At 44.1% G+C, this 24,011-nt stretch overlaps 1 protein-coding gene across 6 annotated transcripts; it reads left to right on the forward strand.

The window, feature by feature from the left end:
* The first annotated feature begins 288 nt into the window (after positions 1-288).
* Positions 289-23,957, forward strand: tmprss7 (transmembrane serine protease 7). 6 transcript variants are annotated; one of them, XM_056364186.1, is made up of 19 exons: positions 14,895-14,966; positions 16,109-16,268; positions 17,209-17,413; positions 17,643-17,773; positions 17,861-17,928; positions 18,108-18,301; positions 18,382-18,417; positions 18,514-18,742; positions 18,859-18,983; positions 19,398-19,504; positions 19,612-19,718; positions 19,956-20,092; positions 20,391-20,498; positions 20,701-20,808; positions 21,133-21,249; positions 22,221-22,416; positions 23,034-23,302; positions 23,444-23,580; positions 23,704-23,957. In XM_056364186.1, the coding sequence occupies exons 2-19, from the start codon at positions 16,197-16,199 to the stop codon at positions 23,863-23,865; spliced, it is 2,508 nt and encodes an 835-aa protein (XP_056220161.1). In that variant the 5' UTR covers positions 14,895-14,966; positions 16,109-16,196; the 3' UTR covers positions 23,866-23,957. The 6 variants fall into 6 exon arrangements, 5 of the variants coding, with proteins under 5 accessions (XP_056220158.1, XP_056220159.1, XP_056220162.1 ...); XM_056364185.1 differs by lacking the exon at positions 14,895-14,966 and adding an exon at positions 15,274-15,772; XR_008826102.1 differs by lacking the exons at positions 17,643-17,773; positions 17,861-17,928; positions 18,108-18,301; ... (11 more) ...; positions 23,444-23,580; positions 23,704-23,957 and adding exons at positions 289-780; positions 6,474-8,051; positions 9,778-10,242; ... (6 more) ...; positions 14,123-14,252; positions 14,363-14,738 and having other exon boundaries at positions 14,892-14,966; positions 17,209-17,349.
* The last annotated feature ends 54 nt before the right edge of the window (positions 23,958-24,011 follow it).

The raw sequence follows: 24,011 nt of genomic DNA on the forward strand, positions 1-24,011 counted from the left end.
TCTTGGCTTGACACACCGAGATGACACGCGGAAGACGTAAAACACCAACTGGAAGGCCGAGTCTTTTTTTGTCTTCGGTGAGCCGCAGGAAGTGGTGAGCAGCATTGTCTTACCTTTTTTATTTTTTTTTCCTCAATGAAGCGCGTTCCGCGGTGGGCGTGGCCTCATGGTCACGGACTAATCTACTGAATCAGGATTGGCTGTCAGCGGAATGGTCACGCTGCGGTCAACCAGTAACCTCGATCGTAACCTCTCGAAGCCCCGCCCCATGCAAACACTGCAACAAGTGCATTAATGATGCTTGGCAGCTCAAGCCTCCAAGAAAGACGTCTTCTAACTGGAGTCAGCAGCGAAATTTTAAGCTTTTTTTCTTGAGAAACCTCGGAAGATACAGCATGATTCAGGATTTCTTTTCTCCACTGCCTTGACCACCAACTGGTTTTGTCGGTCGGCGGAATCGAAATCAAAAACTGCGGGGCTTGCGCAATTTAGAAGTTTATCACTGAGCCCGTGAGCTAGCTCAAGTAGCTAGCCCAGTGTGTTAAAGAAATCAGCCAGCCATTTGTCTCAATATGTTGCGGGGTAACTAGTTAGCAGAAGCAGCGCACTGGTGCTTTTTGTACCCGACATGTTTTTGCTAGGGGACAACGAATGCGAGGCAGCAAGCCGTTGGACCTCAGAGAAACCCAGGCGACTTTACTATGGCTAAACAACAAAAACAGCTGCTTTGTTGATGTGAGAAAAAAGGTCAGGAGGACAACATCAGCGACTATGAGCAGGGTGAGCAAACGTTTTGTTGTTTTCTATTAACTCCGCAGTGGCAGGTGGTTTTAATTCATAGCTAATATAAGTGATAAAACAGCTCATTTACATTATTTATATTATTCGTTGATCACATTACAGTTGTTGTGATGTTCCCGCTTGTGTTCTTGGTTAAAATGGGACCAGAGGGGGTTATTGTAGTGCATTACAGCCCTGGTTGTTATAGTGATGTGGGAGATGCCAGGCTTTGCAGGGAGTTGGTGAAGGAGGGGTTGGGGGCCAGCAACTACAAAGAGCTTAATGGCCAAAGAAAGTTAATTAATGCAGAAATAAATAAGCACTTTGGCCCCCGAGTTCTTTATGAGCTTAGAAAACTACTCAGTATAATCCCTTTTCAGAGCTCCTTGTTTTCAGAAACTATTTCATTGTAAGCAGGTACTGACATAGCTGCAATTCTTCTGCAGTCACTAGTGCAATCTACTCCTAATTAAAGCAATTAAATAGAACCTGTTGGCATCTCTCCCCAGACAGACTTGTGCTAGAGGTAAAATCTGCTGTCTAGATCATTCGGTGTTAAACAGGTCAGAGTCCTCTGCTTTATAATGCCCCAAATCCATTTTTACAACAGGACTAAGCACTATACTACAATATAATTTTACACTAGGGTGCTTTACCTTTCACACACAGGTGTAATTCTTTCTCATGAGACAAAATAAAACACCCAGTGCATTGTTTGTTTAGTTTTTGAATTTAATCTGCTTTAGTTCAATTCCTTGTGGACTTTTGTTCAAATGTTCTTTAAAACATCAACCAGCCATTTTCAGTGCTGTGACTGAATTAAGTAAAAATGCATCATTTGCACCAGGGAAACAGTGTGCTCATTATTATTACTATCATAAAACTTATTTTAGATCTGAAGTATAATCTCTTTGCAAGCTCACAAACCAACGGGAAACTGTTATAGCTTGTCACTGATTCCTATATCATACTGAATTGATCTGAGCTCTTGAGAAGCTTTCTGTTTTCATTGTTTTTGAATGTTGATGGAGCAGCCTATTGGTTATTGTTGTACTCCATTCAGGTTACACCGTTGACAGCGAGGCTCTAGTGTTTTGTCCTCTGTAAGCTTTGTAGACTGTGTGGGGTTAGATTTCTGGTTATCTTTCACTATGACAGTTCAGAGCAGATCAGGTGAGTGAGGTGCTGTGTGTGTGAGAGTGGTGACACTCCCTGGCTCGGTCTGCGCATTTACTTCCCACGCTTTATAGAAAGGGGTGTGGCATCTCCCCTTCTCTTTCCTTCTGCCAAACCAAGAAATGAGGAACTAGGTCATGACCAAATATGAGACTTGAACCAGAAGACTAAACCAGAGCCTATAAGCTTACCTGATCCAGACACTGTGCAAACCGGTGCTGTTATTTGAGATTTTAATTTGACCCCAGGTGGTGCATTCTTTAAGGTGCATTTAGAAACTTTTATCTCTTAATTTTCATCCTGAAATCATAGAGTACACCAAAGCCAAGGTGCCCCCTGCAGTCAGGTCCTGGTGGGCTGTTTACAAGCTTTTGGTGTCACTCTCAGTCAGCGCTGAATAGTCTAGTTGTCTCCCTGATTAGGCTATCATGTGTAGATGAAACCAGTCCTGAACACAGACTGGTAAAGCTCCGCTAATCAGATTATTAGTGGGAAGGAATAGGAACAGGCTATACACACAACATACACACTCCCACTCCCACACACACTGTTCCCTCGCATAGAAGATTTCCTTCGGAGTCTACTTGCTGACACTTTTAATCTTAGCGTGGAAAAAGGCTGTGAGGCTACCTGGCAAGCATCAACGCTAAATAGATTTTAATTTGGATTCAAATATTTAAATCAGAATATTGCGGAGTGTTGCTTAATCTTGCCATACAATGACATTCACGTCCATTCATTCACTGAAAGACAAAATACAGTGAATTTTATCTCTAGTGCTTAACATGTGTTCAGCTTGGTTTCACAGAACCTGAGTTGTGCACACTGTTAACAGAAACGCTCATCAGCCAATCTGTATTTTAAAATACTATGTGGTGCTGTTTTAGGACATCCTGGAGATACGTCCTCCTCACGGCTCCTATCCATCGTGACAAATAGGCAACAAGTAAAGTGACAGCTTACAAAGGAATGGCGGTGTTGCTCCAGGGTGATTGAGTGTGTCTCGGAGTTAAGCCAGAGAATGAGAAATGACAGAAAATCTTACTTTCTCGTGATACTCCCTGTCTGGTGGTCTTTCACTTTAATGCTCAGTTCATTTTGACCTAATGACTTTTATCCTGGCCTCAGGCAGGACATACCTCTGCAGAGGTGAACTATGGGCAGGAGGTCACTTATCACTTTGTATTTAGGTCTTCTTATATAACCACCTGTGTTCTAGCCAAACAGGAAGGGAGTCAATGATTTTAAATGCTTCCTCCCTGTTCAACTCTGTGCGTGCATGCGTGTGAGCGCACATGCACACTAAGCGCACGCGGACATGGGTCGTGCACTATGTGAAAGGATGCGCCAACTATTTGAGTGTGTTTTCGGAGTGCATGCTTTTAGCCCTTGTATACATGTTTATGTATCCTGGTGCGTGTTCATCCTTGTCTCTGGGAGTCTAATCTTGAGGCTGGCTCCAGCTGGCTGCCATGTGTGTGTGTGCGTGGGGGGGGGGGGGGGGGGTGACGACTCCTGCCTGAGCTCTTAATTAACTCTGCACCAGGGCCCCAGTGTGCCGCTCCCATCCACTGCTTAGCAGGGGCAAGTCGGAGAGCAGCAGTGATCCTGGTACGCAGTAAGGCAGAGCATGAAGATACAGGACAGTTTTTCATACTAAACGTGATCTGGATAGGGCGTGATATTAATACATACGTAAGTAATATTTGTCTGGCTGTTACAATATGCATAGCTGTAGACATGGACTTAGATGCTTTTTTACAATATCATATTTTAGTTTATTTTTTGTCATTTCAGAAACCTTAGAGGAAAGAAACTGATGCCAAAGTTTGTAGAAATGTATCGTACATTGCATAGTATGTATTTTGTACAGTATGAAAATACAGTGCCTTAAATAAAAAGCAGTGCAACATACCTTTTTTTATCTATAAGGGGAAAAACTGCTTTTCATAATTAAAGAAACTGCAGTTGTCAGTGTTGAATTTGTTTTGTAAAATTTGTAGGTACGGAGTGCTAACAGAGAGGTCAATGCAACAGTGAAACAAGTGTGTGTATTAAAGCTAAGATTGTTATTCTATACAGTTATTGAAAGCATCTTGCACATACGTTGTTGATGTTTAAAGACTGTGTTGTCTTATAGTGAAATGGTGACCACCTGTGTTAGCCTGGCTCTGATGCACAGCACTGCCAAGTATTAGTACACGCCAAATGGCCTGTGACAGTTGGCGCCAAGTGTGGGTAGAAAGCATAAAGGTGTTTTGAAAGATATCACAGTTGATCGAACGGCTGATGGCATGACACGAGTATTCAAAGCAAAAACAAGCCGCGTAAGCTGTGGAAATTCTTTCCTTATCTCCTGTCTTTCCGCTTGGAAGAGAGATGGAACTATCGATTCTTTCTATTTTCCAGTTGTTACTCAACGCGATTCCTCTGTGAGGAGGAGAAAGTACAAGAAGACAATTCAGCATCGTTTTGAAAGCAGCACATTGTTCGCGAGGGGTGTTTACTGTCTGTCAGCAGTGGTGCTTGGCAGCGGTGGCTCTGTGTTTACATAAGTGCTCAGTGTGATGGAGCGAGCTGGTTGAAGTGACAGCAGATTCCTCAGAGTTTGACTGAGGGAGCCCATCTGCTGCTGAACATGCATGAGGACGGGAGGTATGGGAGCATTCCAGGATCCCTGCAACTCCCTGTGTGTGCATACAGTAATAACTGGAGACAAGGCTGCCTTCAAACCTTTAAAGAATGTCTTCAGTCTGCATTGAAAAATCGATGCTGACAAAATCACAGTCGCAATTTTTAATAGAATACATAAACAATATTGACAATATTTGGGGTGTTGGTCAGACATTTAAAACCATCAGTGATAATGTGAATGTGGAATCACTATTTTTAGCATTATAAGCAGCATATACATGCATTAGCATGGACTACATTATAGTGTGTTATAAGCATTTTATTATATTCTCATATTATCCTATGTTCAAAAAAACAAAAACAAGCATTTTACTGTATTATATTATCCTAATAACCAAAATGTGAGATGACATCTGGTCTCACACCATGATTTTAATATCATAACCATCATCCTGGTTTGTATGACAGAGGCAGAATGATTGGTTCATGTTCAGTGAACTATTCTGAAGACTCTAGAAAACAGACTATTGGCTAAACTACTGGCATTCTCACTTTTCCTGATTCAGAGACATTATGAAGGCAAACCAACACATAGATGCTGAAAATGTTGCTTTGCAGACGATATATTTTAGGTTTAGAAAAGTGGATACATTACAGAAAGGACAACGAACATAAAAATATTTGAAAAATGTCAACATTGGATGATACATTTCATAGTTTTCAATATACTACATAGTCATTATCATCAATAGACTGTGTTCTCCATAATCTTTTCATTCAATAGTTAAAATTTAGTTATCATATTGTTGTTATATAATCTTTGTTAGTCAGTTGCTAGCCATAAAGGGATTATGGTGTATTATTATGTGGCCTTTTGAACATCAGCCAAAACTGTTGGACCCAGTCATAAAAGACTTTTGAAACAGACAATAGACCTTGTTCACAGAAGGCATTTTGACATATCACAGATGTACAAATGATCAGATAAATAATGGCTGAATACCATTTAGTTGCTTCAGTTTCATGGTCCCGGAGCTGTGTATGCTGGCTCACTGTCACTCTGTCATGGTTTAGTGCAACGCTTGAATAATACAGAGCCATCATTATTGTTAGTTATAACACCTGTGTTTTTTTCCACCGTGTTAAGTCAAAATGTCTGCTGTGAAAACCACCTATCGGTAGCAAATCTATACAGGCTACTACTACAGCTAAAGGTCTCTGTGTGTTACCATGAAGGGTTGAAGTGTGGCACTGATTTGATGACCACACCGCCCTCCCCCTCCACATCACCTCATCATCAACGTAATCTGGAGAAAACTGGGCAATTTATTGCATTAATCACAATGGATTAGCAAATTTCATTGCTTAGTCACGCTCACAAGGCCCCCACTTCAAAGGCTCAGCTGCATTAGCCACTGCCCTGAGACACACACACACACACACACACACACACACACACACACACACACACACACACACACAAAGCTGAACTTAGCACAACACCACCCCAACTTGGGCCTCAGCTCTCCTTGGATTTTGAAATATGGCACCAAGGACAAATGCACTCATTTTCTGTTTATCTGTGTCTCGCTCTTTCTTCCCCCCAAGTCGTCCTCTCTTACCGTACTAACACAGAGGACACTGTACTGTAAACGCACAATAGTTAATTCTCATGCTGCCATCCCCTTAAGCATACTGCATGTATTTTCATGCTGATTATTTTTCATGACCTTCTTTGAAAAAGGTGCTGCAGTATTAGTCTCCATCTAAGTTTTCCGATTAACACATTTAATTTTTTCATAGCAAACTTGGAAAGGGACCATTAATTCTTCTCTAATGCAACATGCAGAGGTCACTAAATAAATCTCTTTTTGGTTTTGCAGGCAGAACAAAAGGACAGAGGCTTGTCCACAAGCGAAGACTCTCTCCTGTGCTTCCACAACTCCAAAGCTGAGCCGTTGATCCGAGGCCGACCTCTCAGTGATATATACCCATTTCAGAGTCAGTGTGACAGAAGTGCAGTCCCTTATCTGCTGTCTGGGTGTGGCGCCCAAGTACAGCCAATGACTGCAGGTCCTCTCACTGATGAGAACAAACTGAACGGCATTAACTCCTCCGCTTGGTCCAACCCTGTTATAGGTCAACCTGAAGGAAAGCCTTACTCCTCAAGAATTATGAGGCTTTTTTCTAACTCGAGGAAGGGCCCTGTCCCTGCTCATAGTCCAACCACTGACACCCCCACCTCAGTCCACAGCAAAGATGGCAACAGTGGCCCCCAGTCCTGGTCAGGACTTTCAGGACTAGGTGTTGTGGACTCCTTCAAAAAGCTCCGCTCCTCCGTGCTGCAGGGAATTCAGAGTAAAGGGGCATCAAACCATGATGGAGAGCATGATCTTTCATCAAATCAGGAAATAGCTAACGGCACAGTGGTGGCAAAAGCTGACCCTGGTTTAGATGATGGAATGAATCATTTAAAGTCAGCAGAAGGATACAGTGTGTGTAATGGAAATTTTAGTGGACAGAATTTGGCTTTTAACCAGTGTGGCTCAGATATTGAAGACTATGACGATGAGGAAAATGATGAAGGAGACGGTCTCACGCGCAACTCACGATTCTCAAGGAGTATGAGGAGAGCATATGGAGCAGGACGCATTTCTTTACTTGACATGGGGAATGGGAGAGTTGCAGGAAGCAGCACAACGGGAGCTGCAGACAGTCAGAGACCAGGTCAGACATCTGAGGTCGGTGTCCAAGCGGAGAACATGAACAACACAAATGTGAAGGTGCTGAGCAGAATGAGCAAAAGTGCAGAAAATCTTCATATATTTAAGGCACCATTCAGACGCAGAGCCCCATCTCCAGGTCCCCTTTCACCTCAGGAAGACCCACAGAGTAGTACCACATCAAACAGGACACCAAGCATCCAGAGAACAGCCAGCGCCTCCTCGGTGGACCTTCGAAGCCACGCTGTGAACCGCAGGAAGAGCCCTGTGAAGACCAAGGGCCCGATGCTGAAGCTAGTAGGGAGCATGACTGACCTAACTGTCCGACGCAGGAGAAGTCCCTCCCCCAGCCCTACATCTCCATCTCCCATGTCACCCCTCACTCGTCTCCACGACGACTACTCCCGCCGCGTGCCTTGCCTACAGACCGGTGAACGACAGCGCCGGCCTTCACCCGTCAGAGCCCGGGTCATGTCCGTCGAACACACACCGCTGGTTCATCATCAGCCTGAATACGACGGCGGCCCACAAGAGCACCAGGTCCTTATCAGCCCGGTTTCTGTGGATCCCCCAGAGACAATAGACACTTCACCTGGTATCTCTGCTCATTATGAGTCGCAGGCCGTAGCCACAACAAGTGGTTATAAACGGATAGCAGCTTGCGATTCATCTCCACTCAGCCAAAAAGAGTCTTCACAACGACAAGAACAGACTGAGGTCAAGTCGCTACCAAGCAAGGTAAGGAAGTGAGTTGGCAAACCCTTTGCATAAAGATGACAGGAGGCTGAAAAAAATCCTGTTTTCTTGGCACATACAATATATAATTTTTTAATTAGCAGTCAGTATTGCTCCACCTGTTCCTCCCTGAGCATTGGCTCAGCAGATATTCTGATACACCACCAAACAATATTGATGACATCAAGCTAGGTTTTTATCTTTATGCAACTGGCCTTTTCGATTACAGAGCTTTTCACTGCTTACAGATGCACTAGATGCACTGCAGCTAAAACAACCAATAGCACCTTTTATCAAAGCAAATAAAGGCACACGATTAGAAATCATTAGGATGACAAGAGCTCTTTTTAAGTTTCGGTGAGGAAGGAAGCACTGAAAGACAGAGGAAAGATTTACTCTTTCATCCGCTAGAGCAGTGCAATCATTAATGGATGCCAGTCTTCCAGTTGAATGGCATTGACCCTTGTCTTAGGAAATGAAATGATTTTATGAAGTGATCTTTGAATCTGGCATGATTCTAACCCACTGCGATAAGGTCTCATGTCAACGTGATACTCGTCAGGTCGGTGCTTGTATGCTAAAAAATTGAGCTTGTGGTCCAAAGTCCCCGTTAGTGTCAAATAAATAATGACATAGGCATAATGTTGCTTCACCCTGCTTTTCCTGTAAGCTGTGTTTGATATACTGACTTCTGCTGCAGCAGGGTCAGATGCTGAAGCCAGCTGTTCTGAGCTACCAGGTACACTGAAGGAGCAGACAGAGTTAATGATTACGCTTTGTTTATGATTAGCAGCCCTTGCGCAAAAGAGCTCCATAGTCCCGTTGCTGTGGGAGGGTGGGTGGCTGTGAGTAAGTACATCCCCCCGCCTTGCTTCCCCCCCCCTTCCCCTCTAGCTGCAGCCCAATGGATCAAAGTCCAGCACCATGGACACTGGTCCTGGGACAGCGAGCAGCACCACCAGGCAGTCAGGACTACAAACACAGTGTTATAGTGAATTTTTTTTTGGTCAAAGAGAAGGACTTTGCCTTTGAAGATGAACAACAATAGTCAGATTTGTTTACTTTAGAAATCAGTTGGCTTTTATTGGCCTCCAAAAAGCTGAGGGACTTGGCCTTGAGGACTCAGGCGGATCGGTGTTTGTGTGTGTTTCACAATGGTGCTAGTCCACTGTGTGCCTTTCCAGTGTATATGCTGGGGACCAGACCCGGATCGAGAAAACCCAGAGGTGAGGTTTGATATCCCTGGCTGACTAGCAGACTTATAACAACGATTTCTAAATGAGTAACCATTTGCCAATATTTGACCGTTGAGCACACAATACTTGCCGACACACACGCAGTTTGATAACATTTAATTGTGGAATATTTGTGCAATTTCTGTTGCAGTTCTTTGTTTGAATTTGATAAGCATAAGCGGTTGATTGTGTTCAATATGTGGAGCCAATCACTGTGTGAACTTGAAAACTGTCAAATGCTTATCAGGTTTCTCACGAGAATCCTGTTGAAGTTGAAGTTCTGAAATAGTTTCACACTCATTCTTGTGGTTCTGCCTGGAGATCCAACCAAAGCAGTCGTTCTACTTGGGACTTTTATGACTTGCAGCACTTTTTTTTTTTTTGCTCTGTTTCTGATTAACAGATGTTCTCTCCAGCAGACAATATGTTCTGCATCTCTATGCATTGCAGGTCATTGAACAGGGGAGTTTTGAACTTTTTCCTTTGATCCTTAGGTGACATCAGAACAAGAGCGAGAAGAACTTCTCCAAACAGATGAAGTCTCTCCAACAACCAGCAGCATCACACCTCCTATCTCCCCAACATCCCTCTCGGAATCACCCACATCGCCCACATCATCCACCAAGGCAGCCGCGACTCCCACAGAAACCTCCTCCGTCAAGCCCAGGCGAAGGGCCCGCCATCCGAGACCTCGGCCAATTTCTGACTATGGGCAGCTCATTTCCAGGAAGCACTCCATTCCCGAGGAAGTTGCTGAACTGCATGCCGAGGAAAGGACAGAAAACACATCACTGCATAAAGACGGCAGCGATAATGACACCTATGGGGATGGAGAGAGCCCTGAGAAGTGCAGCGTGAATGGGGACGTTCAGTGCAGGAGGTATCGGCCCATCTCAGTGATAGGAGTGGTGGATGTTTTCCCTCCTGATGCTGAGGAGAAAGATGACCGCCTTCCTTCTGTAAGCTGCTACAGTTATAGTTTAGACCCATTGGAAAAATACTGTATTTGAAAAAATGTGAATAGTTTAGTTAATTGTTGCCATTGGCTGGAGGACTTTACCACAAAAACTTTCCACTAGTCCAGTGTTGAATTCTGCTCAGGCACAATGAAGGAATTCAAATAATTAAATTCCTGGTCATAAGTATGTTGGAACTGTGTTTTCCAATGTATCAAAATACTGTAAATCTTTCACAATGTTAACATAGAAAACAGTTGTGTTTCAATAGTTTTTCACCGCAAAATAATAGCTGGAGATCAGATCGGTCTCAACTTATTTTCTCTGATTTTATACCTCAGATCAGTTTGTGTCAAAACTGTGCTGAACACGTTTTTTTTAACACTTACAGATATAGAAAGTAAGCAGGAAAGTGCAGGGAAATGCAATATATATCCTGATTATACACTCAACTACCTCTGTAAGCAAAACTAAGATTAAACAAAAAAAGTGTGATACTTTTAAAAATAATATTTCCCTGCTTTTTAATGTTTAAACACAATTGTACCAAAACAATACATGCTAAATTGTAAATACCTTAAGAAATTAAAAAAGAAAAAGAAAGGAAAAAAGAATGAGCACTATTAACCAGCACCAAAAGACAAGAAGTCATGGTGTTTCTACAGCTCATTCAACCATTAATCACAACATCAGGAAGCTTTTGTTGCAATTCTTCTTAATTTCCTGTAATATCTCTCTTCTATCTGTAACAAAGGCTTAAAATAATCAACAGAGTACTTAGAAATAAACAAGAAGTGCTAAATAATTACTCAAGGTTTTGATCAAGTTTGATCAAGATCATGTTCAAGAGGTCGCAGGCTGTTTTTCTGGGACATTGAGTCATCAGGCAGGTGGTGAAAGTCAGAGAAACTGAGCTCTTTCTAAATCCCAGCATGTTTCCGTTTGTCCTCTCTGCAGCCCTTGTCCCGGCCGCCCATCCCCTCCCATCAGGTGCCCCCCTACAGAGCAGTGTCTGCCAGGTTTCGCCCCTCAGCCCTCTCCCAGAGCACCCCCATCGGACTGGATCGCGTTGGACGACGAAGGCTCCACAGAGTGCTCAGCGGTGAGATCTGGGGTGGCTGTTATGTGACGAGGGAGCACAAACTTTTAGTCTGTGGGAAAACTGGAGTCTGGGAATGTCAAGACGTGTGTTGGAGGAAAATATTGGTAGAGAGCCAAGTGTGGGTGTGCTTGCATCTGTGGCTTGTTCTGTGGATTATTTAAATCTTGTCTTGAGTTTTCAGCTCCACATGGTTGTTTAACCTCTTTATATATGTTGCAGATGGTGTGTCTGACTGCTCGGCGACACTTGATGACAGCGTCAGCGAGGAGGAGGAGGGCAGCTTCGATGAGCTCGCTGATGTCACGCCCTACCTCCAGCCAGGGGTGGAGATCTCTGTGCTCAACGAGGTGAGGCTGAGGAGGGGTAACTCGCTTGTCACGTTGCGACACACGCAAACATCTTCTCCGAGGCTGCGTATTGAATTTATGATGCAACGTCTATCTTTTTTTTATGCGTGCCTCGTGAACAGCCATGTGAAAATGTTTTTTCTGTGTGTGGTTTTCAAGATGTTTGGCCACAGTTCAGCAAAACAGACAACCACTGCAGTGTCCACAAGTCTAGACATAATCTTACATGTTAGACATGGGCTTAGCCTGCATGTAATTGTATCTCTATCTTATCTGTGTGTGTGTGTGTGTGTGTGTGTGTGTGTGTGTGTGTGTGTGTGTGTGTGTGTGTGTGTGTGTGTGTGTGTGTGTGTGTGTGTGTGTGTGTGTGTGTGTGCTACTCAGTGGATAAGCTCAGGCCACACAGTGTATGCTGAGGCTCTCTGGGACCATGTGACCATGGAGGAGCAGGAGCTGGCCTTCAAGGCTGGAGATGTTATCCGTGTCCTGGATGCCTCACACAAGGACTGGTGGTGGGGCAGGGTGGCTGACAGGGAGGCCTGGTTCCCCTCCTGCTTTGTGAGGGTAAGTGGACCACCTGACCTCTGTGTCTGATGCATGTTTACTCTCCAGCAGCACAGAAAAGACTCGCAAACTGGCTTAGCTCCAAAGAAACCTCACCAGCCCTCTTAAGAGTGTGTGTGTGTGGAAGGGTTCAAACCTCAGATGTTCAGCTGGTTTCTGCGGTTACCAGAGCTGAGTGACAGCTGGGTCTTAATTAGGCAGGCTGCAGTAACCATGATGAGGTTATTTGATTGGCAGACGGGCGTCTGCTGTGTAATTGCTTGTAGCTGAATCAATGATGCCGAACAGCAACTAGTTAAACTTACACATGCTGTTACCATAGTGATGTGCAGTAGAGTCTTTTGTAGTTTAAGTAGTTATTGTTCTCCCTTTTTGTAATTCTGTTCATTTTGACTTTGTTTCATTAAATCACCAAAAACCATCAATGATCAAATATTTAGCATTTGTGTGATAATGTGGAGACTGGAAAAAAAAAAAAAAAATCCAGCTAAATCTGTTTGAAAACTAATCCTGACTTGAAGTTGACTTTTAGCAGACAAACTTATTTCTGTTTGCTTGATTTGACTGTTGCTCAGGAGGTCCCATTGTGTTTGTGGTGGATGTGTTTCAGGTGCGAGTGAACCAGGAAGACTCGAGTGCAGAGAGTGTGGAGAGTGTAGCGGACCAGGAGGATCCGACTCCCAGGGACACGCACAGCGCTCAGCACAAGGAGCAGATGAGAACCAATGTGGTTCAGGAAATCATGAATACCGAACGCATCTACATCAAGCACCTCAAAGACATCTGTGAGGTATGAGCCTCAACATTTAACTCTTGGGCTGCTGCTTCTGTCACAGAAAACGTATATAAAGAAGAAACTCCGCCGTCCAGCACCTCCTGTTTGCCAGTATGTGAGCTGTTTTCACAACTTGTGTCAGTGTAATGTATATATTTTGGTGTGTATTTTCAGGGTTACATCCGCCAGTGCCGTAAACACCCGCAAATGTTTACTGAGCTGCAGCTGAAGACCATCTTCAGCAACATAGAGGACATCTACAAATTCCACAGGCAGTTTCTGAAAGACCTGGAGAAGAAGTACAACAAAGACCAACCGCATCTCAGTGAAATAGGCTCCTGTTTTCTCTTGCAGGTAACAATCACATGCAAAATCTTCCACAAATCACTGTGTAACTCATGTATTTACATGATTCAGCAGCTCTAAATTTTCTTTTTTTTTTTTTTTTTACCCCTAGGGGGAGGGCTTCTCTATCTACTCAGAGTACTGTAACACCCATCCAGCGGCCTGTGCTGAGCTGCAGCGCCTCATGAAGTTGGGCCGATATAAACATTTCTTTGAGGCCTGCCGTCTCCTCCAGCAGATGATCGACATCTCCATTGCTGGTTTCTTGCTCACGCCCGTGCAGAAGATCTGTAAATACCCCCTGCAGCTGGGAGAACTGCTCAAGTACACCCCTAAGGACCACAGGTACTCCTCAGGAAATGAAATCCATCACTTCACTACTTACTTTAAATCACTATTTGCTTTAATGCACCAGAGATAGTAAAATAATTATTTCCAATTACCCCACGCTAACATGTATAAAATAATATACACCATATAGGTCATAAGCCACCTACAGTGTTAACATTGTTAATTGCTGTGGGATCGACGATGCCTGTTGCTATGCATAGATTCAACTCACTGCATTATATTTAGAACCATTTCACCTTAAATAAAGATCTCATGGCGGTTTTATTGCAGCAGGTTTATTATTACTTTTCTATTCTTACGGTGGAAGCAGCGTGTTACTCTAAATGGAAGTGTCTCTTCTATCAATTTTATGTCTTTGCTGGGCCATATGCTCACTTTTCTGTTGCTGATTTATTGCAGTGACTACGGCGGAGTGAGCAAAGCATATGAGGCTATGAAGAACGTGGCCAGTCTGATAAATGAGAGGAAAAGACGGCTAGAGAGTGTTGACGCCATCGCTCACTGGCAGGTTGCCATTCTGCACTGGGAGGTGATGATGACTACTGAATATAAATCCAGTTTTTATTCTGCTTATGAAACACAGTGAGTCTGTATGTTTTGCCAGTCGTATGCTTTATATTGTATAAATTGTTGTTGTAGGGACCTGATGTGCTGGAGCGCAGTTCAGAGCTGATCCACTCTGGCGAGCTGACTCGAATCGTCCGACAAGGCAAAATGCAGCAGCGCAGCTTCTTCCTATTTGACCACCAGTTGGTCTTCTGCAAAAAAGACGTCCTGCGCAGGGACCTGCTCCACTACCGGGGACGGCTGGATATGGACCAGACCGAGGTGGTGGACGTGCCCGATGGGCGGGACCCAGACCTGGGCCTGACCCTGAGGAACGCTCTGCGCTTGCGCCACGCCTCCACTCTGGAGTTAGTGTGTGTGCTGTGCTGCAGGAAGGCCCAGGACAAGCAGAGGTGGTTGGAGGCTTTTGCCAAAGAGAGACACAGAGTCAAGGAAGACCAAGAGATGGGTGAGTCGAGCCGGATTCCTTTCGCTCATGATACAAAACAGCTACTGTGGGTAGATGTCAAGTAAAAGGTGAAGAGGGTAAAAAGATTTTTGAAGAAGGGGGTGGTTGGAAATATTTTGACCTGAAGGTGTGTTTGTGTGTGTTTCTTGGCAGGAATGGAGATCAGTGAAGAGCAAAGAAAACAGGCTATTGTTAATGCCAGAAGAGGCAAACAGGGAAAGATCAAACGTAAGGAAAATATTTCTCTTAATCCTGTTAAAGTCACTCTTTATTTAATTTATTTTCTATTTAATTTACTCCTTGATCATAATTCTGACTTTTTCGTTTTGCCTGTTCACCTTTTAGCCATTGGTTACTCGGGTTCTGTCCCACCTCACCACCAAAACCTTCATCCACTTCACCAGCGTCACATCACCATTCCAACCCGTGTGCCTCAGCAGCAGGTCTTTTCATTGGCCGAGCCCCCAAAAAGAAAGCCTTATCACCTGTTGTACAGCATCACTCGCAACGCCTTTTTCAGGAAATGAGGCTTTGCTCCCTCATCCTTTATTTTTTCCTCTGTGCATGATCCGAGCATGCCCAAACCGTCCGGAGGACTCAAAGAACACTTTATTTTTCTTCCTGTATTTTTCCTGTCTGTGAATGTACTATCAAGTTTTGTTTTTGTGCCTCATGTGTCTTTTCTTTGTGTCTGTTTTTGTTGCTTGTTGAAGTCCAGTGCCTTCATTCGTATGGGGCGTGACTAAAGTGTTAAAATACTGACTCTGTCCATTTTGTTGGTAAGTTAAAGATGCTGCTCACTTAAGCTCATGAAACCCCACCCCCTTTGTCTTATTAATTCCAGCTGAAAGTTTTTTTTGATTTTAATTATGACAACGATGTTTATTCTGCTTTTACATTGACAAACACGGTTTTCTGTTATTTCACAAAGGCTGGACCCTTTTTTCTTTTTTTTTGCTGCGAGTCCGTCACTTCTGAGCACCAAACAGCCAGAGGATAAACGAACTGACACCGTCATCTACCCTGTTAACAGTGTAAATAAAACTCTTGTACAAACATACAAAATGAGAATGTTTTCACTTTAAAATAGTCGTTTGCTTATGCAACTAGCCACTAGCAAGTCATTGTTTTCTGCCTGTTGAATATTAGCTCATGTGAATTTGATAAAAGTCAGCGATAGAAGTTAATGAATGAAACATTAGCCATAGAACTGGAGGAGGTACTTTGCCATCAGCGAGCTGCTTGTTTCCCCACCGCTCGCCTGTGCTGAAGGATCTGGTTTCACACACCTGTCAGCTGTGCGTCCGAACGGTGTGCTTGTGTGACTCTGCGCTTGTTTGTGTATCTGCTGCTGTTTTTTCCTGAGGCAGTTTTCATCCGGAAGGAAAAAGGCCAATGGACCTGAAAAACCGGACATCGGGAATTAGATGATAGAGGCTTGATGGGGATGCCTGTGTCATGGGCACAGAGCGTGAGGAGAACGGGCAGCCGAGAGGAGGTGATGATGCATCTCAACAGGACGCTGCTAGTGTAAGTAAGATATGACCTTGACTTAATGTTGTTTTCCTTCTAGTTAGGTGACTAGAATTGTACAATCTTGACTCTAACTTGCATTTTGGGCAGTTAAAGGCTGTTTGTCTTGATTAAACCCTGAAGAATTCAGTGTAGAAAACAAGTTTCTTCACACATCACATTTCTTAAATCACATCTCTTGTCATGCTGCTTGATTAAATATGTGTAAAATGTTATTATTTTTCTCCTTTGGGAATCTAAACCCTGCTAACTTTTGATGGATTAAGTCCCACCTGCACAGTATGGGATGACACTGAATGAATAATATATGTGCATTGGGTAACTCAATGAGTGTTACATCTGATAGAGTTGGTATTGCTTTCAGGCATGCCCCTTCACAAGCTAAAGTGACCCGTAATGGAGCATCATTACCAGTAGACACATGCTTACATCACTGTTGGCCGATCAACACCAAAATGTGAGAGTTTGATTTAACTTTATGAACAGCGATGGTCTTCCAGTGCATGATGTGGCATGAAAACACTCACCCAAGTCTCTTGGCATTTGGGATGGATTAGCATCCCGCTCGGCCTATCGTGATGTAAACCAGCTGACCTGGATGAGGCGCAGTGATGAGTAAAGAGTGGTAGCAGCAGGGTTATGCCTTCTTGTTGTGTCTCCAGTAGTGTAAATCTATTCATGGTCTCCCAGCTCTGAATTGTGAGTGCTCTAATATGCTTGGTGAGGGATCTGCAATGTCAAGAAACACTTCCCTTTCATATTAGTTAAGCATCATTAACCACGTCCTTATTAGAGTCAGGACATATTGAAGTGACTGCTTGAAAGGTCAAGCCATATTTACCGCTACGACAATGACACTTTGCATTAGAGTGTGAATGTGCTCCCCTCTCCCCTCCCCTCCCCTCCTCTCCCCCTCCCTTCCCCTCCCTGGGTGTAGATCGCAGATGTGTCTGTGGAGGTTGCCACAGTGGACCACACTCTGCAGAAGCTGCGCAGGAAGTACAGGAAGACTAGACGGAAGCCCAAGGGACTGGAGAGGCTGTGGGCTCGTCTGTTGAACGTCCCACACCTTGCTATCATCATCGCGGCGGTGATGTTTGTGGTGGTGGTTATCATATGGTCACTGCTGTGGGTCTTCATATGTAAGCGAACACATTCTTCTACTTTAGTCCTACAAAACTGAATGAACCAGTATCTTTCCAGTTACAGTAATTATACTACTACACTACAATACTTTTTTACCAACTATTATGTGTTGTAGTACTTTTTTGTAACGAGTTCTTCTAATTTGATGAACCTAAGCTTATTATTAAAACTACACTACTTTGAAACTGCATCACATGATGAGAAAGTTTGACTTTACTTCCTTAGTTCGCCGTGAAAGCAACAGTGGAGCGTATTTTGCTGGGATGTTCCGTGTTGCCAACGTGGAGTTTATCCCCGAGTACCGCCAGGCTGAGTCCCACGAGTTTGTATCCATGGCAAACAAAATCCAACATGTGGTATGTGTATCAGCGTAACCCTGTTATTTACATGACGGTTAATGTTTAGCTTTGGGAGTCTTAGTGTTAATTGCTGGTGTCTCGTAGGTGAGCAATGTGTACAAGATGTCCTCAGTGGCCAGACTCTACAAGCAAGCTGTCATTTCAGACCTCAGGTACAGTGGGACCGTTAGTCATCACCGTCACGAAGCAGAAAGAGGCCCAGCCGATATTTAAGATTTAGTTTGTCGCTCGTGACTCCAGTTTTAAGCATCGCCACTTATTTACAACCGAGCAACACGCCCTGCTTTTAAAGGTTTAATGTAAACTTGTTTCTCCTCCCCCATCCATCCAGTAACAACCATAAGGGCGGTGTGCTGGTGCATTTCTGGATGGTGTTTGTAGTCCCCCGTCTAAAGAGCCCAGCAGTGTGTGAGGAGTGTGTAGGTGCCATTTTCAGAGACTCTGTCCACACAAGCCTGAAGAACAGGTCCTCTGTAGGATATCTACTGGGGCTTCCAGTCGATATAGACTCCATCCTCATCAATGGTGCGTCTCCATTTCTCTGCATGCATTCTGATTGTTTTTTTTTTATCAATGTGGAGACTGATTGTCGTGTCCTCCTGCAGCTGTTCAGCGCTCAGATTACACGTCAAATGCAGCAGGTAGGCAACAACACCTGATTTAGATGAATAAAAGTTCTGCTGTATGTCTTGTCTACATTGTATTTCCATGAGCTTTTTTTTTGTCTCCCCTGCCAGGCTCGCAGTGTGTAGATAAGATGTATGCCAACCTTCCCGGGGCGAGGGTCCCTCTAAACGTCTTTTCATCATGGGGTGGTGTGAGTTGCCATGTAAAGCTCACCGCTGCCCCCGGCTCTCTTATCCGTCTGACCGTCACCTCGTTCCTCATCGAGCCCAGCGACTGCGTGAATGATGCCCTGACTGTGTACGATGCTCTGCTGCCCATGAGAGGGCGCATTCTGCACAGGTGAGTGCGTGGCTCCCGCTGCAAGAAGGGCAACAGGCAGGCTGCTTGCCATATTTCACTGCAGGTTCTGTGAAACATAAACTTTACACATACTGAAGTGCGTCTCTGTGCTGCAGGCTGTGTGAGAGAGTGTCCACCTCCTTCTCCATTGTCTCTACCTCCAATGTCATGTTGCTGTCCTTCAGAATGACTAACGGCAACAAGACCTTCACAGGACACTTTGAGGCCATCGCTGAGGACAGTACGATGCATTTACCTGATTATTTTATATGCCAGTGGTTTCCAAACTTTTTTTTTTAACCCATGTCCACGTATAATGAAGCAATATCTAGGTGTGATTGTCACAGATTTAATATGTCTATGAGTTGTGGGGAGTTGGATCAAAGAGATTATTCCCTTCTTAAATGTTTTAGAATTAGAATTTTTTTTAAAGCTCCGGAGGGATAAAATGATTTATAGGAATGAGGTGAAAAGTCAGAAAGAAATCATTTTGTGTTTCATTTATCATCTTCTGACCCCCTTAGACTTATCTCACAGCCCCTTCTTAGTGTCCACCTGATTTGGAACCACTGTCATATGTAACAGTGCTGTGTAACATATAGTATTGGCTGGGGGGGGTGTAAGTATAATCCCTAAGTCTGCTTCTGTCTCTCAGTGTGTATGTCTCAAATTGAGACACAGTTAGACGTGACTGGTCACATCTACAGCCCCTTCCACCCCAGCCTTCTGCCCCCTCAGTGCTCCTGCACCTGGAGGTTTGAGGTAGAGCACACACACACACACACACACACACACACGCGCGCTGATATTCTAAATGGTGACTTAAATATCTTTTATTGATTATGTTTTGTGTTTGTATTTTATTCCAGACCTCTAATAGTGCTTTAGGAGTTGCTCTGCAGTTTCAGAACTATGTGCTGAAACCAAAGGACATGAAGGGCTGTGACCACGGCTGGTGGAAGGTTAATGAAATCATGTATGTGTGTACAGATACATGCATATAGGTTTCAAAATTTACACTGAACTATTTCATGTTATTTCAAACATTTTTACAAATAACAATAGATAATGTCTCCCTAAGATAAAAAAAAAAAATCATCTGAACAAATGGAGTAATTAAGTTGTTTTTACATTGTATTCATTTGTGTATGTACTTATTCATCCCACAACAACATCCTGTGATGGTTGCGTGACGGTTGCTTTCCTCTCCCAGTTTCTGTGGGAGTTACGTGGGACACCGCACGGTGTTTCGGATCGCTGATCACAGCCCAGAGGTGGAGTTTCGCTGCAGCTCACGTAACTCTGCTCAGCCGTTTCAGGCGTCCTATACCAGCTACAATATCAGCCAACGTAAGCACCGCAGGACCAGAGCATGACTCACTATGCTATGCAGCGTAGGAAATGACTGATCACAGGTGTTTCATTGTGTGGATGTGAGTTAATGACTTTGTTTTTCTAGCAGTTGAAAGATACTTTATAGACACAAACTGAGCAGTGTCATTCTCTGTGCAGTCTACTCGTGCGGTTTGAAACAGTATCACCATACAGGCCTCTAGTGGTGCCGGTCCGTCGGTTAATAGACTAGAAATGAAGCAGGAAAAAGTCTTATATTTATGCACTTAATGTTTTTAATTTTGTGTTTTTGCAGCCTGTCCAGAGAACAACTTCCTGTGCTCCACAGGACTGTGTGTGGAGAAGAGCCGACGCTGTGACGGCCTGGATGACTGCCAGGATGAGAGTGACGAGGTCTTCTGCTGTATGTAGTCCCACAAGTGACATTATTGTGGTTGCTTATACATTTTGATTACTTTTGTCTGTGTCCCTGCTTTTTTTTTTTATTATTATTTTTTTTTAATGACACTCTGAGGTGCTGGCAACGCATTACAATGTAGTAAAAGTCTGTCATTAGTTTTACTTGAGCAATCAGTCATGTGTTGCAATACTGCATATCTTGGCAGCGAGGCCTACAATGAACTGTGGTGGCAGCAGTCCTCTGCATCCTCTGTTTGTGTGCAACGGAGAGACAGACTGCACTGATGGAGCAGACGAGATCAACTGCACTCAGGGTGTGGATTTTTACAGTTTGTTCCAAATGGTTGTGTGTGTGTGTGTGTGTGTGTGTGTGTGTGTGTGTGTGTGTGTGTGTGTGTGTGTGTGTGTGTGTGTGTGTGTGTGTGTGTGTGTGTGTGTGTGTGTGTGTGTGTGTGTGTGTGTGTGTGTGTGTGTGTGTGTGTGTGTGTGTGTGTGTGTGTGTGTGTGTGTGTGTGTGTGTGTGTGTGTGTGTGTGTGTGTGTGTGTGTGTGTGTGTGTGTGTGTGTGTGTGTGTGTGTGTGTTCACCCTTTCACTCTTTAACCGCTACTAAGAGCAACACGTTCTCCGTTTTTGTCAGAAACAACCTGTTCTGCAATCAGGTACCAGTGCAGCAGTGGCTCTTGCATCCTGAAGAAGAACGCTAAATGCGATGGTGTTCATGACTGTAATGACCACAGTGATGAGGCAGACTGTGGTGAGTGTTCTGCATCACCTGCTCCGTGTGTATGTCTTGAAGTTACTGTGGAAACAATTACATTACATTACATTTTGAAGAAATTCACCTCCACCGTTCCCCGTTGTAAAACTTGCAACATTTATAAGAGTCTGCTGTAACCGCTGTATATACTGTAGCATGTTGCAAAACCTGTTCCTTTTTTTTAATAGACTAAAGTTCAAACTTTAAGACTCAAATTTCAGCTCGAACATCCCTTAATGTTTTAAAAAATGACTTGACTTAAACTAAACCTTGATCACGCACATTTGGTAATTCCCACCTGAGATATCTGCTCTTAATCATGCATTTGGCACATAGTGATTATGCTGCCACTGCACTGCCAGAGCCCTCATGTGGATCCATGAGAAAGTTGTTGTTATTTTATAATCCACTGGGCAGTGAGCTCCAAACCTGCTGACCTGCAGCACTGAGGTGACCCTGCTGTAATAGCCCTCTCTCTGTTTGCTGTTATTTTATCATGATGTGGAGTCAAGGTGATGGGAACAAACCTGTCTTTGATCACTCACTGATACTGGGCACACACGCACGCATATGTGTGTGTGTGTGTGTGCACATGAATACGCAAACATCAAAGCTCTACTTTTTAATAAGGCGGCAGCGGGACCCGTCTGTCGTGGTGATGACTCGGCGTAGTGTAGGTGTACAAACACACTCATACTGGATACGCACACTGTGAATATATAAAACCCTAATAGCTCTGTAAACTACACTTAATAATAGTAATAACATGTATTGTTTATATCTCTCACTGAGGTACACTTTGTCTTGAGATGCATTATGATGATATATATAATTACTGCACATCCAGCAAAACCAGCAGGGAAATTTTGTACATGCGCACACACACACAAGCTGTATACACTTTTACATTCAAACCAAAAAATATCTAACCAGTATAACCACAAAATCCATCACTATGTGCTCCTAAGCCTGTGGTCGTCCCTCCCTGGTGAAGAAGGTGGTTTCATCCACGGGCCCTGAACGCATCGTGGGTGGAGATAACTCTGTGGAAGGGGAGTGGCCGTGGCAGGTCAGCCTCCACTTCTCTGGTAACCTATACTGTGGTGCCTCTGTCCTCTCCTCTAATTGGCTCATCTCAGCAGCACACTGCTTCAGCAAGCAAAGGTCAGTGACCCTCACTGCTGATCAACAATGTTCGGTGTTTGTTAGATGCTCAATGTAATGACTGTATGTAAGAACCACAGATTTATTATACCAGTCAGCGGTGGTGTCCCAAAGCGTTCCCAAAAGATGAATGACATAATCACTTTTAGGTGTATAGTGCAGATTTATATCTGATAATTTAATAATAGAATAGTGATAAAGTTATAACTTCTAGAATAAGGAAAATATAATTGGTTATTATATTATTACTCATTAAAGTTTGTACCTCACATGTATTTAATATAATAATCTGTAATAATGGTGTCTTTCATCATCTGCTGATTTGTCTTTATCACATTCCAACCCATTGGTAGTTTAATGACAAGTTATTGCTTGAGGGACTGCAGATGAAAATGAGCTTTTGCTATATCTGGTGCAGTGAATATTTTGTGCACAGTCGCTGTTAAAAACCAATAATACAACAACAATAGTTACAAGTCTTCACCGTATTGATTCTGCGAACAAACCAGCTGCTTACTGAACACATTAACCTGTCTTTCATCAAGTTTTGTTAGATCGGTATAATTTACAAAATGTCCCACTTCAGTGTCTTTGACCTTTGACCTCTGACTCTGCAGGCTGTCTGACCCTCGTTACTGGAGCGCTCATCTCGGCATGCTGACGCAGGGCAGTGCCAGACACGTGGCGGAGATCCAGCGGATAGTGGTGCACGAGTACTACAACGCATACACGTTTGACTACGACATCGCCCTGCTGCAGCTCAAGAAGCCCTGGCCTTCTTCCCTCGGCCCTCTGGTCCAGCCTGTGTGCCTGCCGCCCACCTCCCACACCGTCACCGACAGCCACCGCTGCTGGGTCACCGGGTGGGGATACCGCTCCGAAGAGGGTGAGCAGTGAACAGAAGTCGTTGTAGGCTGACATAGACCTCTCTTGACTCCTGTACTTTTTATGAGCTTCCATCAGCTGCAGATTCATGTCCATGTCTCACACCCCCCCACCCCCCCACCCCACCCCCCCACCCCTGCAGACAAGGTGCTGCCCACAGTCCTGCAGAAAGCAGAGGTCTCCATACTGAGTCAGACCGAGTGTAAGAAGAGCTACGGCCCTGTCTCACCACGCATGCTGTGTGCCGGTGTCCCCTCTGGAGAGAGGGACGCCTGTAGGGTGAGCTCCCATCTGACTCAGTCACCTGTATTTTCATTCATACTAGTGTGTGAAACATTAAGAAGCACAAGAATTAATTAAAGAGGTATTCTTTCTTCATTAACTGTACCATTTGTATTTCAGGGGGATTCAGGGGGACCTCTGTCCTGTCAGGCACCAGGTGGGGGTCGCTGGTTCCTGATTGGGATCGTCAGCTGGGGGGCGGGATGTGGCAGACCAAACCTGCCCGGTGTCTACACCAGGGTCAACAAGTTCGCCTCCTGGATCTACAGCCATATCAGCTGACACGATGCAGCTCATCCTCGCCTGGCAGCAGGTGTTCTGAAATATTCTGTCGCTCACACCAAATAAATAAAAACATCTTCAGACAGAGGAAACTGTGTGTGTTTTTTTTCTTCATGTGAACATTATCTGCCTTTTGGTGAGGCTGC

Source organism: Seriola aureovittata, chromosome 20 (assembly GCF_021018895.1).
Source record: "Seriola aureovittata isolate HTS-2021-v1 ecotype China chromosome 20, ASM2101889v1, whole genome shotgun sequence".
NCBI classification, from domain to species: Eukaryota; Metazoa; Chordata; class Actinopteri; order Carangiformes; family Carangidae; genus Seriola; species Seriola aureovittata.